Genomic DNA, 18,879 nt, shown 5'->3' on the forward strand with positions numbered 1-18,879 from the left:
ATCTTTTTCCTACGGATGAAAACCAGAATAAGAAATGCTAGGCGAACGAATTCTAGACAGCTGATTGGAGACAACAGCCAACAGGAGAACCAAGCAGCAAGACCAGAGGAGGTATGTATATGTGTTGTTGTGAATAACCAGCGGTAGCATCTCTGGTTAGGAAGCGGGGGACTCCTGTGGATGCAGCGTGTATGCTTATATTTAATCCCATGAGTGTCATGTGTTCAGTGTGTCACGCATGTGAGCGTCATCTCTCAGGTGTGTCCTGATAGAAAAAAGATTGAGAACCACTGGTCTATATGTTGGAAATAATATACATTGTTTCCCCCCCCCCCCCCCTTTTTCAATGTTACTCCTTCAAAGTATTTTTTTCTGAGTACTTTTCTGTTTCTGAAGGCAACTTATGATAGATGTAATTGAAATTTCAATAAAAAGATATTAAAAAAAACAAAAAGCAAGTGTGATTAAGCAAGATATCTTTCTTGCAATGAGCAACAAACACTATGCTGAGCAGGAAGTATCACACTAGCAAACAGGCATAGGAATATTAGAAAGGCACAAAGCTGAGATGTCAGTCAACAAAGAACAGGTCAAGAATAAATGCTTTATTTACCATTCAGGGCAATGATGCAAAAAGACTGACAGCTGCTGCAGAATAACTGGCCAACAGTCAGATCTGTTTTCCAGCACGGTGATAAATGGATGAGGAGGGTTCCTGGAGGGAGGAGTGGAGAAAGCGAACATTTGAAACTGTTATTTGAAAAAAAAGGCAGGCAGGAAATACTTGTCTTCAAAAGCCACTGAAGTGTTTACCTTATTGCTAACTTTACTTTAAACCAAAGTTACTATATTTGAAACAGATCTGTGGACAGAAAAGTTAGTTCCTCTTGGCTTGCCAGAAAGAAGAATCTGGCTAGCCTCATGGGTTGAGACATATACCCATGAAAATTAAATCATCACAACAAAAATGCAGAGTCTAAGACAGTCACTTGGACAGTCATGTTGATTTTCCTCATTCAGCCTTATGCTAGATAAAACTGATGAATCACAGTTGCATTAAAGCTGTTCTAAAGCTTGCAGTACTGCACACTGTCAAGCATAACTAGACAAAGAAAGCCTACAAAGCAACAGAAAAATTGTGCTGGAATAGAATAAAAACAGAATGCCTGGTTATATAGATCAGTGTTTCTCAACCCAGTCCTGGGCTAGCTCCAAAATATTTTGATTTTCAGGATATCCACAATGAATATGCACCACAGAGATCTGCACACACTGTTTCTATTGCAATGTGGATATCCCGAACACCAAACGGACTTGGGCATACTCCAGAACTGGCTTGAGAAACAGTGATGGAGGTCATTTTAAAGAATGCTAATATAAACATTTCATATAAACTCATCATCACCATTAGAAAATATATGTTCCAAGTGTAAGACAGATAACAAGGATGGGAAAATCCCAGGCAGCTGCCTAAGCATTGGCACCTAAGAGTGGAAAGGGGTTGCCCTCTGTCACCAGGCCATACACAAGAGAAAAAGCTGGAGGGAGAGGGATGGTTAGGGAGGAAGAGAACGAGGCTGGAGAGAGAGTGGGAAGAAAAGGGAAAGGGGAGATTAGGAAATTGGAGTAGAAGACAGACATGGAAGTGAGAGCAAAGGAAAGCAAAAAAGGAGCAAAAATAAAGAATAGACAAAACAAAAAGCAAAACTGAATTAAACTATGAAGAACAAGAATTTTTTCATGGTAGCTAAAAATTTTGCCTAGCAAGTATTTTACTAAACTGAGGTGCCCACTCTTGTCTATTTATGAAGAGATACTACACTACAGAAAGTGAGTCGATGTTTTTCTTTTCTGATTTTGCGCAGGGTTTTCAAGAACTTTAAATTCCTAGTTTTCCTCCTTAGTGGTTATTTTGGAGCAAGATTTCTCTCTTTTTTTTTTTTCCCCATCTTTTCAAAGTATACTGAGATTTTCATTAATTCTATTATTGATGGGTAAAACAGGAAAAAACAGGCAGTACAAGAGGCACCAATAAGGGAAGTGACATTTATCACTTGGGTTGTATTTTATGGAAAAAAAAAAATGGACAAAACCAAATTAAATTTTTGTGACCAATGGGAGCCATTTCTGAATGTACAATCGGACACATTTACAATGGTTAAGAGGCTGCAAATTGTCAGCTAATGGTCACCTCCTCAAGCACCCAACAAGCTGATCCAGTCCTGATTTTACCCCATGGCATGCCTGGAGTTCTGGTTCTGCTTTACTTGAAAAAAAAAAATTTAAAGTTAATATCTCCAGGCATGCCATGGGACAAAATCAGGAGTGAATCAGTCTGTCAGGGTTGTGCCGGGTAAGATGGCACCATACTCCCGGGGGCAGGGAGTCCTCAACACACCAGTGGTGAGAGGCAGCAGAAAACCAGGGCACTGCAACAGCATCAGGTGGGCAAAGAGGAACCCTAACAGCTGCAACAGCAGCAGTGTGCATGGGGGTGGGTGGGGAGAGGGGCAGGTGGCACCCTAGAAGCTCGAGCAGGGCCCAGCTTCCACTCTTCCAGTCTGGAAATTCCAAGACACAGCACTAAAGCGGTGCACATATGTCCAGCAGCTTCTCCCTTCACTTCTGTGCAGGGAGAAGCTGCCAATCCTGAGATGTCTTTGAACCAGGTGAAAGTTCAGCATGATTCATTTGCATAATTGGTAAAAAAAAAAAAAAAAAAAAGGCAAATCAGATCAAGTTGCTTCTTTTGGTCTCTATCACAATTCCCCAGCATTTTGACCTGGTCTTGGGAGAGAGAGGGAGAGGAAAAGAAAATGTGTGCACACAAATCACCTTCTCTGCCTACAAATCAAAGATTGCAGGTTCCTAGAACCAGGAACTCTCAATCAGCCCCATATGCTAACACTAGCACTGGAAACTTACTCCACCACTAACCAGGAGTCTAATTTCCAGCGTTGAAAGAACATGGGTTAAGCCTACATACCTCTCTGCATTGAAAATTGAAAACTAATGCCTTCTTTTCTATTTGATTTGTTTGGGAGGATGCTAACTTATAAGTATATCGTTGTACACATAATTTAGCTCACAAATGCAGGTGAAAATGTGCACTCCGCCCAGTACACCTGATTACATCGGGCCCTTAGAAATAAATAAAACTCAACAACCACATTATAAATGATATCTGGTCACTGAAGTTAATACTCTGGTGACTAGCTCTCAAGAGTCATATTCCCTTCATCAGATCAGTGCAAAATGAGTTAAGGATGATGTCTGAATACGCAAATATATAACTGAACTTTTGAGCATCAAGCTCTAGGAAAATCACTTTTCACAACAGTTGGGTTTCCTACTGTGAATGTAATTTAGCTGTTCCAGCCTCATAAAATGTGTCAGACAAAAATTCACAATCAAACATTAATTCCTAGATCTCTGGCTGTTAAAAGAGTGAGTATATGGAAAACTGCAAGTCCTCAGTAACCGATACCTTATATTGTGAAGATTTAACCATTCAATAAATGAGAATTTCACACACAATTATATTTTTTTAGTCCCAAATGACTGTGTAAGAGGACCCTTGAAAACCAGGAGAACAACATTAAAGAAGTCCTTAAAGTATGAAGCAGGAGATAAGGACACTATTCATCTCCTGTCATGGGATATGGTTCTAAAGCCGAACCTACAGTTAAAGACAATAGATTAAGTTACCATAACTTATTTTTACTCATACACAAAACTAACTTGTAGAAGAGTCCCTGTGTTATGGATAAATAGAAGCAAAGGCCTAAAACTGCAGTGACAGCACCTTAGAAGATATCTCTGTATCAGGCTGATTCAGTAAAGATCACGGGAGAACGGGTGCTCCATGCTGAGCGCCCGCTATCCCAACGCGTGTCCAGCCACCTCTCCTGGGCACGTGATCCTATATTTAACAGAGGGTTCACGCTAAAAGGAAGTGCTAGGGACGATTATATGCCCCTAACGCCTCCTTGACTCAGGAGAGGTGACTGTCAGCAGTTTCAGGAAACCAATTCTCAATTTTACGTGTGTCGGTTTTCCGAACCCGCTGACAGCGATCGGTTAGGAAAATGGACGCCGATAAAATTGAGCGTCCCTTCGCCTAACCGGACCGGCCAGCAATTTTTTTTTTTTTTTTTTTTACACATTTTTTGTTCCTTCGACTTAAGTGGAATAGGTGAAGGTGTAGCAGGTAGAAGAAATAAGGTTGGGGAGGGGATCCCCGAGTGCCCTCTCCCTCATATGAAACAGAGCTTAAAAAAGGGGAAAAATCATTATATGCACAGAGTGGTGCGATATAGTTGCATTAAGATTCCAAGAGGGAATGGCAAGATCCGGTGATGAAACTGAAGCAAGGCTCTGATTCTGAGGCAGGGCAAACCAGGCAGTCTATGTGGGCCAAATGATTCTTATCTATTATGTTATAATATATAAGATTTCCACAAGTTTGTCGGTGTCTCAGTTTTCATATTTTCAGGGTACACCCACAATCTTGGTAGTGTTTGCCACGCTCTGTTTTCTAAGTCCTCTTATATTGCTTTATTTAGCGGATTCTCTTTCTGTATCTTAACATAAGAAGTGCCCTGCTGAGTCCGACCAAGGTTCATCAACCCCACCATTCTGTCTCTAACAATGGACAGTCCAGGTCACAAGTACCCATCATGTCCCAATAGTTGATCTATTCCTTGTATCCCACGCCCAGGATTAAGCTCTGACTGTCCCATTTCTACCTAGCTAATAACTGTTTATGGATTTTTCTTCCAGGAACTTGTCCAATCCTCTTTGGAACAGTGCTTTGTTTTTTTTGCCAGAGAACGTGAACAAGGCAACTGATTCCATAGGCCGATTGTGCACTGAGCAAAAAAAAAAAAAAAATACTTCCTATGATTTGTTTTTAAACCTGCCAGTTGCTAATTCCATGGAGGGTCCCCTGGTCCTAGGGTTGTTTGATAGGGTAAATAATTGTTCCCGATTTACCTGTCCCACCCCATTCATGGTTTGATAAATTTCAATCATATCTCCTGTCAGACTCTCTTTTCCAAGCTAAAGAGCCCTCATTTATTTAGCCTTTTTCCATAAGGGAGCTTTTTCATCCCGTTTATCATTTTTGTTGCCCTTCCTGGTACTCATCATTTTGAAGTAGGCTCTCAAATCTAGGACCTTTTTCCTAGTTAAGGATTTACTGTACCCAGATTTCCTTCCTAAAATCAAGAGTATCCTCAAAATTCAAGTCAAAGCTGAACCTCTCCACCACCACCATTTCAACCCCACTAATAACCTTAATAACTCCTTATCTAAATAGCAAAATAATTAAAAAAAAAAAAAATTCTAGCATGGCACACCATAAAAATCAGCTAATAAATAATACAGAAGAGACTCATATTTCCACATCACAGTAAGGAGATTGGGGAAAAACAGAGGGAACTGTAATAACTTAAAAATTGATGATATTAACAGATACTCCATGATATTTACACCAAAAGTGTAGAATTTTGCAATAATTCAACAGTGTACTGAACTGCCTGGAAAGTCAGTACCTTAATGTAGAGATGTGAATCGGAACTGATATCGGATCCGATTCTGGTTCCGATTCACATCTATAGAGATGTGAATTGGAACTGATATCGGATCCGATTCTGGTTCCGATTCACATCTCTACCTTAATGCACACACAACACTCAACTGAATATGGCAGTTAAACTGCTGATAAATTGGAAATGCAGTAAAAGAATGAAATAGCAAGAAAGTGATATCATGGTATTCACTGTCTGGTGACAAATACATTAAAAGGTGAATTTTAAAAGCCTGATGCGTGCATCAATAGGGGATATGCAAATATGTTGGGCCGGCGCTCACCAAGCGGATTTTAAAAGCCACCCAGATATGAGAGTACCTGTTGCCACATACACAAATGAAAAGTTTCCAAAAAGGGGTGAGGCATGGGCATTCCAGGATTTTAGCCTAAAATGAGCGCATAAATACTTACGCACACTCAATTGTACCGGGGTCCCCTGCCGCGTAACCTTACTTCTGCTATGGATGACGTGTAACTTATAAACAAAAAAAATCTAAGCAGATCAGCGGAGTTTTAAAGGTCGGGGCTAACAGGGGGGAAAAAAGGCTATTAAACAGGAGGGGGTTTGCAAGTCCTATCCCTTAACTGGGTGAACTGGGAAAAATGGCAGTAGCAATAGCGCACATCCCTTTTAAAATCCCCCCCCCCCTCCACTTACGCATATGTGCGTGTATGTTATAAAGCGGCCACATCCCTGGGCACGGACTGACGAACGTGCGCACATGTGCAACCAAGTGCCGCTTTGAAAGTTACCATCCCTGAATTTGTAAGAGGCACAATGCTGAGTAAATGGTGAGCCAGTTTGTGTTACATAGTTTTACAGGACACTGTTACCTGTGCTCAGAAATATACTGAGAAGCACATAGTGCTTCTTAGTGATGGGAAGTCAAGGCAGTAAGTACAAGTTATAGTGTGACGTGATGGGGAGTTATTTGACAGTTTAGTGATGTACAAGGAGATGCAAGAACAGTTATATTTTATAATTTGCAGATCACATCCTATTTAGTGTTTGCTTCTTGTTGAAATGAGAACTCAAAATGATAACTTGTAATGTCAGCAGATTATATAATCCATTCAAAAAGTACAGATTTCACATATGTTAAGGAAAAAAAAACAAAACGAGGAACATGTACATACTGGAAAAAAGAAACTTCTTACCTGGATATCTAAATAATGAGGAGGTGTGGTTATTTTATTCACTAACACCACAATAACTGTCTCTGCACAGCATTTTAGCAGAAACGGCAGATGGTTAATTTTCACACTAAAATCTCTTTAATGAATATATGTGCCCCAAACGGAACTAATGCCAATTTCTATGATACAATGAAAATGCAAATTCCCCATTTCACAGCTAATGTTGTAATTATAGATGGTGACTTTAATTGCATACATGGTTCTTTACTTGATAAATCTTCAACATGCAACAGTAACAGCCAAAAGAGGCTACAAAATATACTGACATACATTTATTTTAAAACATTTATAGTCCGCTTATAAGAGACCTGCTGTACTAAGCGGATCACAATACAAAAACATGTCATACAGTCACATAGTTGCAAACTCATATAATAACAAACCCATCTCAATGATGATTTGGATTTAGTCGACGTTTGGCAAATGGCCAGCCAACGGAATAAAAAGAATGTCTGCATTCAACTCTTCACTAAAATTACTTTCACTACAATTTTATTTTTTCACATATATGGAACAGAAATATTATACACTAAATTGCAGAATACTGAACTGAAGGATCATTCTGTTCATGTGGTAGATGATCATCATAGAAGAAAACACAGCCAGACCTATGTTATAGACACAAATACTAACCCAACAGGAAATAGATATATGTTCAAGTAATTTGAGGGAATTTTGAAATATTTCTTTAAAATCACTAATTCAAACTAAACAAATCATTTGGGAGGCATTTAATGTCACTAAGAGGCTGTGCAATGACATGTAACTTGAATCAAAAAAGTGAGAATAAAAGTCATGAAATAATGGGAACATTCCAAGTGCATACATGTGGAATTGACAATATATGCTGCTCTCCTCTCTTCTGTATATTGCTACTACTATTTACACTGGGCAACAATGAAAGTGTTACTGACCTAAAAAGGTCCTACTCTGTAGTATCTTGATGTGCTGAACATGAATATGACCATGAAAAGTTTTTATTGGCTCTCATTTTGAAGACATTTAATATAGTTCACTTTCTATGTTTAGTCATGTAAATTTATCCAGGACTGTAAATAAGCCCAGAATGATGTAATATTGCATAATACCATCATGCACACATCATCCAAAGTTTATTACATCATTTTCTGATGCAATGCAGTTCTACTGCCATGCTGCTGCTGAGTAAGCTGACGTCAGCAGTGTACTATATGAAGCCCAGTCAGAAAGGGTGAGCATTTGAAATATTCATGCTGGCTGACTACTGCTGGACACTCCGCAGAGATGCTCCTGAACAGGTGTACAAGAGACAAGCAAAGAAATCTAAGACGTAGTCTATGACTTCATTTTTCAAATGGTATTAACCGTAGGTCTCCTACTATTGGCATACAGTTCAAGATGTAATTATATTATTGCATATTACAAAAAAACTAGAGCCAATTTTGCATTTTCACAGTCACATTCATGTTTAGCACATGGAAATTTATAAGAATTGACTAATTTCATTTCAGTAACATTTTTGTGAAAATTTGTTGCCCAGTGAGGTATTGGCATACAGTTCACCATGTAATTATATTATTGCATATTACAAAAAAACTAGAGCCAATTTTGCATTTTCACAGTCACATTCGTGTTTAGCACATGGAAATGTATAAGAATTGACTAATTTCATTTCCGTAACATGACTTTTGTGAAAATTTGTTGCCCAGTGTTATCATTTCTAAAGTGCTACTGGACATACGCGGCTCTGTAGAAACACATAAGAGACAATCCCTGCTCCATAGAGCTTACAATCTAGTCAAGATAAACATTCACAACAAGTGTATTTATTACAGAGAAGTATTTAGGAGCTAAAAGGAACTTCAAAAAATGAGGTTTTAAACTGGATATGAATATATCTAGAGAGGGGGGCATGACATATAGATTCAAGCATACTGCACATCAAGGTGGAAAGCACAGGAATGGGAGTTGGCAGTGCAGGAGAGGGCACAGATAAGAAAGATCTGCCAGATGAACAGAGTTCACAAGGAAGAATGTAGGGAGAGAAAAGATAGGCAAAGAGGAGCTACAGGCTAAATGCATTTGTAGGTGAGAGCAGTTTCAAACTGTAGGTGGCAGTAGACAAGGGAGCCGATATTTTGATTATGATTATCATCCATTTAAGTGTGCAAGTGGGAAATTCCAGAATCCATAAAATGCAAAAAACACTACAAATCTACATGCTATGTGGGATATTATTTTATAAAACTCTATTCCCCCTCCAAGCATCAATGTTTTTTTAATCTTCCTATCCTTTATAATTCCTGGTTGATATGACAGTTCTCAGGCTGTTTCAGGGCACCATGCTGAAACTACAGTGCAATGTTCCCACTTAAGCCTTGCAAACATTTGCAGAGAATACTCCAAGTGGGCACTAAAATTTATCTCAGTTTCTCAAAGAAATATTACCAGGATGTATCATTGAATCCAGTGACAGTTGCTACTACTCTGATCATAAAAGGGTTTCTCTAAACCTAAGGCATGGGTATATAGTCTAGCTAAGGCAAGGAGTGAGAGAGAGGAAGGAGTCAAGCCACTTCAAAATGTGTTGCCCAGCCAGTAAATAGCTGTGAGCCCCTCTTTGCCCCTAAACATGCAAATCAAACTTGTTTTACAGGAATATTACCATGCAGTAAAGCAAAGACGTATGTCTGTTTGTTTGATATTTTTATTCAACATGTAATGCATGAAATCATGTAGACAGAATAATTTTATAGAGAGGCATTTATGGAAGGGAGGAGGCTCCTAGGAACTCCTTGTTAAATTATTTTACCAGAGCAAGTATCTCAGCAAGTAAGCACAGTCAACAAAAGGCCCTCGATAAGCTGGTAGTGCAATCACGGAATATAACAAGAACATTCACTTGCACTCTGTAGCCTTTTATATATTGGGGGTCACAAGTACAGGGAAAATCTGTGCTCCCCAAAAATAGCCTTAAACCTTTTCAGTTTGTCTGGCTGCCGTTTTCTTAACTGTTTTTCATTAGAAGTAGCACTTGTAGGGAACCATATGCGCCAATCTGCACATAAGTGATCAATGTCTTTATCTGAACAGCAGCAGCTCTTAGCACTCTACAAGAGGGAAATCAACAGTCACTCATTGTCCTAATCAGTTTATCATGAATGATAACAGTGTTTGACAAATGATTCAAGTACCACATTATGGTCCATCAGCTAATTCTTTTTTTAAATAACATTTTCTACAAATTAGAAGACCAGCTTGATAATATGCAAGCATAGAACAGACAGCAATGACACATTGTCTTAAAATGATAACACAAGCATAATAACTTAGTTCATTGTCTATGTAGTCCATAACAAAGACAACTGAGAAAAATTCTGGAGTCAAAAACAAGTTAAAAAATAAAATAAAAAAACAAACAGGAATGATAACCAGCTAACCATGTAGCAAGACAGTGGATATTACATTAATGAGATGGTCGCCTCATCCTGACATTATACAAATCACATACTCCACTTTGGCCTCAACTCCCTGAACAGACTTTGAAATAATAAACCTTTTTAACTGACCTGGATCATAAAATATATAACTATCATTCTGGAGGTTAAGCATTTGCAAGGGCGTGCTAGAAATATCTCATACCCAAGGCACTGAGACCTTGCCATAAAGAAATGAAATTCTTTCTACACTCCCAAAAGTTCCTGCATAAATCAGGAAAAACCCGAATCTTGACCAAGAAAAATCTTCTGTTTCTCCCAAAAATAAAGGCGGAACATTAGATGCTGATCTTGAAGACAAAAGTCGCAAACAAGGAAGCATGCTTTGTCTCTTCACTGGTAGGTTCTTCCAGGTCCAAGCTATCCATAGATAACTGGCTAGCATAGGCCTCCTGTGTTCTTGCAGTCCCAGGAGTCTTTTCCCTTTAGGGAAATAAGTGTGTTAATAGGTGGGATCCCTTCAGCAGTGTTTCCAGGCTTCCATTAGTTAGCTTCTGAACATACATCTGGTGGCGACTGTAGGAGAAAAAGGAAAATTAAAGAAGCACCTAATGTAGCTCTCAAAGTTCTCCATCCTTCTATGCATAATCCCTTTATCCTCAACAAAGGACAAACTGGAACTCTGGGGGACTCAACCTTTTGTTCCAAGCCAGTTCATTTCTGAGAATATTCCTGCAATTTATCCCCAAGTTTAGATATCTGAGTAAGCCAGGTAGTTTATTTGAATTGTATTCTACTTTTCATGTACTTCAAAGCCAGTTACCTTAATAATCTAAATATACTGTACTTCCTTATCCCCAGAGGGCTCACAGTCTAAGTTTGTATTTGAAGCAATGGAGGGCAAAGTGATTTGTCCAAGGTCACAAGGAGCAGCAGTGGGATTTGAAACTTGACCTCCCTGGTTCGCAGTTCACTGCTCCTCCACTCCCATAAATGGTATAACAGAGCCTTCTTGAGAAAGCTTAACTAATGACCTCTCCAGAATGTTCAGAGCAGACCAAATAAAGTCTAATATAATAGTAACAGGTCTTACCACAGCTTGGTAACAGCTTGAGTAGACCATCCCTCCTCCACTGCCTGCTTCTCCAGGATTTCATCCTAGGCACAGGCAAGTTGTTGAGAGTTTAAACCTGCACACAGAGCCTGAACCACTCACCCCAGTGAATGCCATGTCAGAGGAAGTACTATTGCTAGAAACGGCATCTCCACCCTCCAGAAGACAATATCATCTGCTCTCTCTTCACCATACTCAGCACCTCTGATGCAGCTTCCACATGCAACCCGGTAAGGGAATAAGGGTATTCTTGCATGTCAGGGCATAATGAGATGTTGCTCTCCAGCTGGACAGCAGCTCCAATACCTGCCCTAGCAATGGGATCTCCCAGTTCAATTTGTCTTCCACTGGAGCACACAAAGTGCTCCATCAAGGCTTGAGGAAGCTTAACCAGCATCAAGGAAGGAAAGTTTCACTGAAGGAAAGTTTCGATTTTTGCCTTATGTTTCCCCATGAGACACTAAAAAAAAAAAAATACCCAAAGCAAAAATAAAAGCCTCAGAACCTGCAGCACAGCATCACAGCTGGAGACTTATCAGCACCCTCTTGGGTGCCCTCAGCTAATTCTTTAAATTGTAACACCCCATTTGTTGGGGGCAATTGGAGGGATGGTAAAAGCCTGACTGCAAAGCCAGGACAGGGTTCCTTCCTGGAATAACATGAGGCTGTGGGGTCCAATGGGAGTCACACACCCAAAAGGAAAAATAACAGTTCACACTTCAAGTGTTATTCCAAAACAAAAAAGAATGAATTTATTTCACAATACAAGGAATAAAAGTCCAGAAAAAAATCCAGAAGATAGTCCAAACTGAAATAATAGGTATTCATAACTCTTAGCAAATTCAAAAAAATTGATATTTGGTTACTCACTCATCTATCCTTGAGTCACCAATTCAAACAGGACCTCACCACTGTTGGATCTCACCATGGCCCAGAACGTCCTTTCAGAGCAAGAACATTTTCTATCCCGCAAATCTTCTATCCACTTCCAAATCCTCCACTATGGACTTACCCAAGGAAAGAAATGGAGAGATTACTTACCTGATAATCTCGTTTTCCTTAATGTAGGCAGATGGACTCATTACAAATGGGTATAGTGTGCTCGTGCTAGCAGTTGGAGACGGATCTGACGTCAGCACGTAGTACATATACCCCTGCAGGAAGTGCAGACGCTCAGTAATCTTCCTTGCAAAAGCATTATGGATATATGTGTGACTGACCGATTAATTAACTGAACATGATTAACCTGACCGATTGACAGTAGCTGGAGACCGCCAGTGTACTCAACCGGAAGGCGTCAATACCCGGCAGGGTGGATGCCCTATGTAAGAAAACATGGCTTACCTTGAATCGGTGAAACCCTATGTATATCGGCAGCCGGGCGGGATGCTGAGTCCATCTGCCTACACTAAGGAAAACCAGATTATCAGGTAAGTAATCTCTCCATTTCCTAGCGTGTAGCAGATGGACTCATTACAAATGGGATGTACAAAAGCTACTCCTGGACTGGGTGGAAGGCTGCCCGAGGTCCGTTTAGGATTGCCCTTGCAAATGCTGTGTCCTCCCTGGCCTGGACGTCCAGACGGTAGAATCTGGAGAAGGTATGGATGGAGGATCACGTTGCCGCTCTGCATATCTCTGCAGGCGACAGCATCCTAGTTTCTGCCCAGGAGGCCGCTTGTGCTCTGGTAGAGTGAGTCTTGACTCGTAGAGGTGGTGGTTTTCCCACTTCTACGTAGGCCGCCCTGATAACTTCTTTGATCCAGCGAGCAATAGTTGCCCGTGAGGCCGCTTCACCTTGCCTCTTCCCACTGTGAAGGACGAACAGGTGGTCTGTCTTTCGTACTGCTTCCGATATTTCCAGGTACCTGGACAGCAGCCTGCCGATGTCGAGATGACGCAGTATTCGACCTTCTTCCAACTTCTTCAAACCTTCCATGGTTGGCAAGGATATGGTTTGGTTGAGGTGGAAGTGTGAGACTACCTTGGGTAAGAAGGAAGGAACCGTGCGAAGATGGATAGCCCCTGGGATGATTCTGAGAAACGGATCGCGGCAGGACAGCGCTTGTAGCTCGGAGATGCGGCGTGCTGAGCATACGGCCAGCAAGAACACCATCTTCAAGGTTAACAAACGGAGGGACAGGCCTCAGAGGGGTCTGAAGGTGGGTCCCGCTAGAAATTCCAAAACTAGGTTGAGGTTCCACAGGGGCACTGGCCATTTCAGTGGCGGGCGAATGTGTTTGACTCCTTTCAGGAAACGTGAAACGTCTGGGTGCGTGGCAATGCTGTTGCCGTCACTCTTGGGGCCGTAGCAGGATAATGCTGCCACCTGAACCTTGATTGAATTGAGGGACAGACCCTTCTGAAGTCCATCTTGCAGGAAATCCAGAATGATGGGGATTTTAGCGGCATGCGGATTGGTGCTGCGAGTCTCGCACCAGGCTTCAAATACTCTCCAGGTCCTTATATAAGTTAGTGATGTGGAGAACTTGCATGCTCGGAGGAGTGTATCTATTACCGACCCCGAGTATCCCCTTTTCTTCAGTCTAGCCCTCTCAATGGCCAGACCGTAAGATAGAATTGAGCTGGATCCTCGTGGAGAATGGGACCTTGGCGCAGCAGGTCCCTGTGAGGGGGGCAGGGGCAGAGGATCCCCTGCCAGTAGTCTTCTCATGTCTGCATACCAGGGTCTTCTTGGCCAGTCCGGGGCCACTAGAAGAACTAGGCCTATGTGCCGCTGAATCTTGTGTATAATGGCGCCCAGCAGGGGCCATGGGGGAAAGGCATATAGCAGGATCCCCTGAGGCCATGGCTGTACCAGGGCGTCGATCCCGTGGGATAGAGGATCTCGCCTGCGGCTGAAGTATCTGGGTACTTGAGCGTTGGACCTGTCCGCTAGTAGGTCCATGCCCAGAGTCCCCCACTGATCCACAATCATCTGGAAGGCCGTGGGCGACAGCTGCCATTCCCCCGGGTTTAGGCTTTCTCTGCTGAGGAAGTCTGCCGTGGTGTTGTCCTTCCCGGCGATGTGGACGGCGGAGATGTCCTGGAGATTTGCTTCCGCCCAAGTCATCAGGGGGGCTACTTCTAGGGATACCTGTCGGCTCCTGGTTCTGCCCTGTCGGTTGATGTACGCCACCATGGTGGCATTGTCCGACATCACTCTGACTGCTCTGTTTCGAAGTCTGTGGGCAAATTGCAGGCATGCTAACCTGACTGCCCGTGCCTCTAGTCGGTTGATGTTCCACCACGACTCTTCTCTGTTCCACCGCCCTTGGGCGGTGAGTTCTTCGCAGTGTGCTCCCCATCCGTTCAGGCTGGCATCTGTAGTGAGCAGGGTCCAGGTTGGGGAGGACATTCTTGACCCCCGGCTCATGTGGCCGGGCTGCAACCACCACCGTATCTGATTCCGCACTCTGGCTGGTATAGGTAGGTGTACAGTGAAGTTCTGTGATCGTGGGTTCCACCGAGAAAGGAGGGCGCGATGTAATGGTCTCATATGAACCTGCGCCCATGGTATCACCTCCAGCGTGGATGCCATAATGCCAAGGACCTGTAGGTAATCCCAAGCTGTGGGCCGGGTGGCGCTCAGCAGGGCCTGCAGATGATTCCGGAGCTTTGCTCTCCTCTTGGCGGTCAGGCTGACCTTGTCTTCCTGGGTGTCGAATCGGACTCTAGGTATTCCAGCGACTGAGAAGGCTGTAGGGAACTCTTGTTCAAGTTTACTACCCATCCTAGGCTTTCCAGAAGAGATATAACTCTGTTGGTTGCCTGGTGGCTCTCCTCCGGGGACTTTGCCCTGATCAGCCAATCGTCCAGGTAGGGATGAACGAGGATTCCTTCCTTCCTGAGTGATGCCGCCACCACTACTATGACCTTGGTAAAGGTTCGCGGCGCGGTGGCTAACCTGAAGGGTAAAGCTCGGAACTGGAAGTGTTGATTCAGGACTTTGAAGCGTAAATAGCGCTGGTGATCCCGATGGATTGGGATATGCAAGTAGGCTTCCGACAGATCTAGGGATGTGAGAAACTCCCTTGGCTGTACTGCAATCTTGACAGACCGCAGGGTTTCCATGCGAAAGCTGGGGACCTGTAGGTGCCGGCTGACTGACTTGAGGTCCAGGACGGGCCTGAAAGTGCCCTCCTTCTTGGGTACTATGAAATAAATGGAATAATGCCCAGAATATTCCTCCCATGCAGGCACTGGGATTATGGCTTTTAGGGATAGGAGCCTCTGCAAGGTAACTTCTAGTGCTGCCCTCTTGAGGGGTGAACAAGGAGATTCCACAAACTTGTCCGGTGGGAGCTGAAAAAAGTCCAGGTAATACCCTTCTCGTATGATGGCAAGGACCCACTGGTCCGAGGTAATCTCGACCCACCTGTGGTAGAAGAGGGTTAGCCTGCCCCCTATGGCTGCTACCCCAGGATGGGTCGGCTGATTGTCATTGTGGGGTGCGGCCGGGACCAGAGCCCGAGCCGGTTCTCCTCTTGTTGTGCTTAGTCCGAAAGGACTGGTTCCTGGCTTGAGAACGAGGTGCTTGGTAGCGAGCCCTGTAAGGGTTGAAGCGCTGAGAGTTTCTACCTGGATGGTCTAGGAAAAGGGTGCTGGGCCCTCCTGGACCTGTCTTCCGGTAGACGGGGTAATGGAGAGGCGCCCCCATTTATTAGCCAATTTCTCGAGGTCGCTGCCGAACAAGAGGGATCCCTTAAAAGGCATTCTCGTGAAGCGAGTCTTGGAGGAGGTGTCGTCCGACCAATTACGTAGCCAGAGGTGTCTTCTGGCTACCACTGAGGATGATACTCCTTTGACTGCTCTACGAACTAGGTCGGAGGCAGCGTCAGTGAGGAACGAGAGGGCTGATTCCATGTCTTCTCCCGGGGTGTTGTTCCTGGCTTGTGATAAAGCAGGAGCGCGTCACCACGGTGCAGCAGGTCGCAATTCATAGGGACATGGCTACCACCTCAAAGGCTTGTTTCAGAATGGCGTGCATGCGCCGATCATGTGCATCCTTGAGGGCCGCCCCTCCCTCCACCGGAATGGTGGTGCGCTTCACAATTGCGCTAACTATGGCGTCTACCATCGGGCACGCCAGCAGCTCCTTGGTTGCCGGGTCTAGGGGGTACATGCTAGACAAAGCCCGACCCCCTTTGAAGGAAGCGTCTGGCGCATTCCACTCCAGATCGATTAACTGCTGTGCTGCTTGTAGGAAGGGAAAATGGTGAGCCGTTGGACGCACGCCCTCTAGCAGGGGGTTCATTCTGGGTTCCCCCGGGGTGCCCTGGCCTGTATAGCCAGCTCCGACAGGCATTGAGAGACCAGGTCTGGAAGATCCTCCTTAGGAAAGAAGCATCTCATGGTTCGATACGGTTCTATCCCCGAGGGGAGTTCTCCCTCCTCGGGGGGCTCGCCATCTTCCTCAGAATAATCCGAGTCCCCATAAGTGGGGCTTCCGGGTGGCGGGTGGCCATGCGTAGGTCTTGAGGGTCCCGGGGCAGGGTCATCCGGTATGTATGGGACCGGTCGGGGATCAGACTATATCTTGACGAAGGCATGAATCACCTTGAATAATTCTACCCAGGAGAGGGAAGCAGGTTCTAGCCGTAGGGGCACCAGGTCTGTAGGTTCCCTGGCTGCTCACCGCGGCCTGCTAGGTTCGGGGTGTTCCCTGAGGAACTGGCAGTCAAACTGGGCTGAGACCGGCCCTGTCCTGGAACTCCCAAGGCCTCTTCACATTGGGCACATAGGGAGTCTGTTTCCTCGCTCTGTGTGGCTCTGAGGTGGCATGCTGAGCAGAGGCCTATAGCTCTCATGCCTGAGTCTGGAGGTGCCGGCTCTGCGGCCGCATGGGCTCTCTTACGCTCCATCGTGTCTGAGCTCCTATCAATGAGCACCTATAAGTGTGCGCTTATCAACGTGCGCCTACACATATTAATGTGCGGCTATGAGCTTGCGCCTATGGACGTGCGCCTATGAGCGTGCGCCTATGGACATGCGCGTATCAATGTGCGAGTATGAACATGCGCGTATCAATGTGCGCCTATCAACGTGCGCGTATCAATGTGCGCGTATGAATGTGCGCCTATCAGCGTGCGCGTATCACCAGCAATGGACGCCAAAATCGTTTCGGGCACCTAACATACGTGCCCGTCATCCCGCTTAGATCGAGGCGGTGAACCAGGGCTGGAGAGCAGGCAAAATGGCGACCTCCTTGGCGGGCTGCCACGTAGGCAGACCCTGCTACTCCTCGCTCTTCGGAGACCAGTAAGTACAGATGTACGCCTTACCTTGTCTTCGGCGCTTCCCGGCTGCGACCCGGGCGGTCTCTGGCTGCGGGGGGAGAGGGTGATTACCGTCACCGCCGCGCTCGAGGAAGTACACTCGCTGCCTCTAAGCCGCGCCCGAACATCGTCTCGCTGGGGGGCCAAGTCCTCACCGGGACCGAGGCTGCCTCTAAGCCGCGCCCGAGCCCATCTCACTCGGGGGCTAGGTCCCTGCCGCAATCCGGCCACCGGACCAAGGCACTCACCTCCGAGGGACCACGGAAATCACCTCGGGAAACTCAACTGGGGGAGGGACCCGAGGGTATCACCGCAGGAGTGCAGGGCTCGTCTTCAGGTAGGATTTCTTCTAAGAATTTCGTCGTTATGATTTGGAAAAGCGCTCAGCGAGCGTAAGGTAGCTCCGAACTGCTTTGGAGACGGAAATTACTGAATTGCTGCACTTCCTGCGGGGTATATGTATCCGTGCTGATGTCAGATCCGTCTCCAACTGCTAGCACGAGCACACTATACCCACTTGTTTTGAGTCCATCTGCTACACGCTAGGAAAAATAGTGTTGGTTCTGAGTAGATCTGAATCGCCAGAAACCCCACGATTCTTTCATATAGTGTTCTACCTACATAAAATATCCCAAAATGTTTTGCAAACTCATAAAAGCACAAGCAAAGTAAACTAATCTCCTGGATATGGGATCCAAGATGGCGCTGGTAGCGTGACGGGTCTGAGCATCCTGCTTACCTTCGACAATTTTTCCTGCGGAAGAATGCCTCACTCTGCCCGCAAAAGAAGGGCCAAGGAGCGTCAAGCCTCGGATGCGACAGAGGCCATTCTAATTGTGGGTCCAATGGACACTCATCTCCGTCGTAGGACGGAGGTTGGGGCAGAGAGCTCGCTGAGCAACAGGAGTCCTCCTCCGCTCTAGAGCTGATGACATCACTCTCCCATGGGGAGAGATCGCTGCCAGCAAACCCAGCCATTAGGCTCCTGCAGGAGCGAGGAGGCCCTGGGTTATCGGAGGATGTCAGCCCGATGGAATCTCCACCGAGGCATGTAGCCCTGCAGAAAGTCGTTGCGGTTTCAGCAAATCAACTTTGGGGCTGGCGAAATACCTACCAGAATGGCAGGAACGGGTCCTGGAGAGAGCCCAGCTGGTCTTCCTACTTTGCAATTTAAAATTTTGGTAAGACCACAAACTTTTACATTGGAGCTTATTTGGGAAGCTATTAATGATTTAAACAATAATATGGAGATACAAATGGAAGTATTGCTGAATTCAGTGA

General features: G+C 44.6%; 1 protein-coding gene across 1 annotated transcript in view; it reads right to left on the bottom strand.

The window, feature by feature from the left end:
* Window positions 1-18,879, bottom strand: part of FOCAD (focadhesin) — a 788,759-nt gene that overhangs the window by 643,028 nt on the left and 126,852 nt on the right. Inside the window, exon 6 of the mRNA XM_029606912.1 lies at window positions 614-715. Coding sequence (XP_029462772.1) covers window positions 614-715 — 102 coding nt within the window. The remainder of the gene's footprint in view (window positions 1-613; window positions 716-18,879) is intronic.

Source organism: Rhinatrema bivittatum, chromosome 1 (assembly GCF_901001135.1).
Source record: "Rhinatrema bivittatum chromosome 1, aRhiBiv1.1, whole genome shotgun sequence".
Lineage (NCBI taxonomy): Eukaryota > Metazoa > Chordata > Amphibia > Gymnophiona > Rhinatrematidae > Rhinatrema > Rhinatrema bivittatum.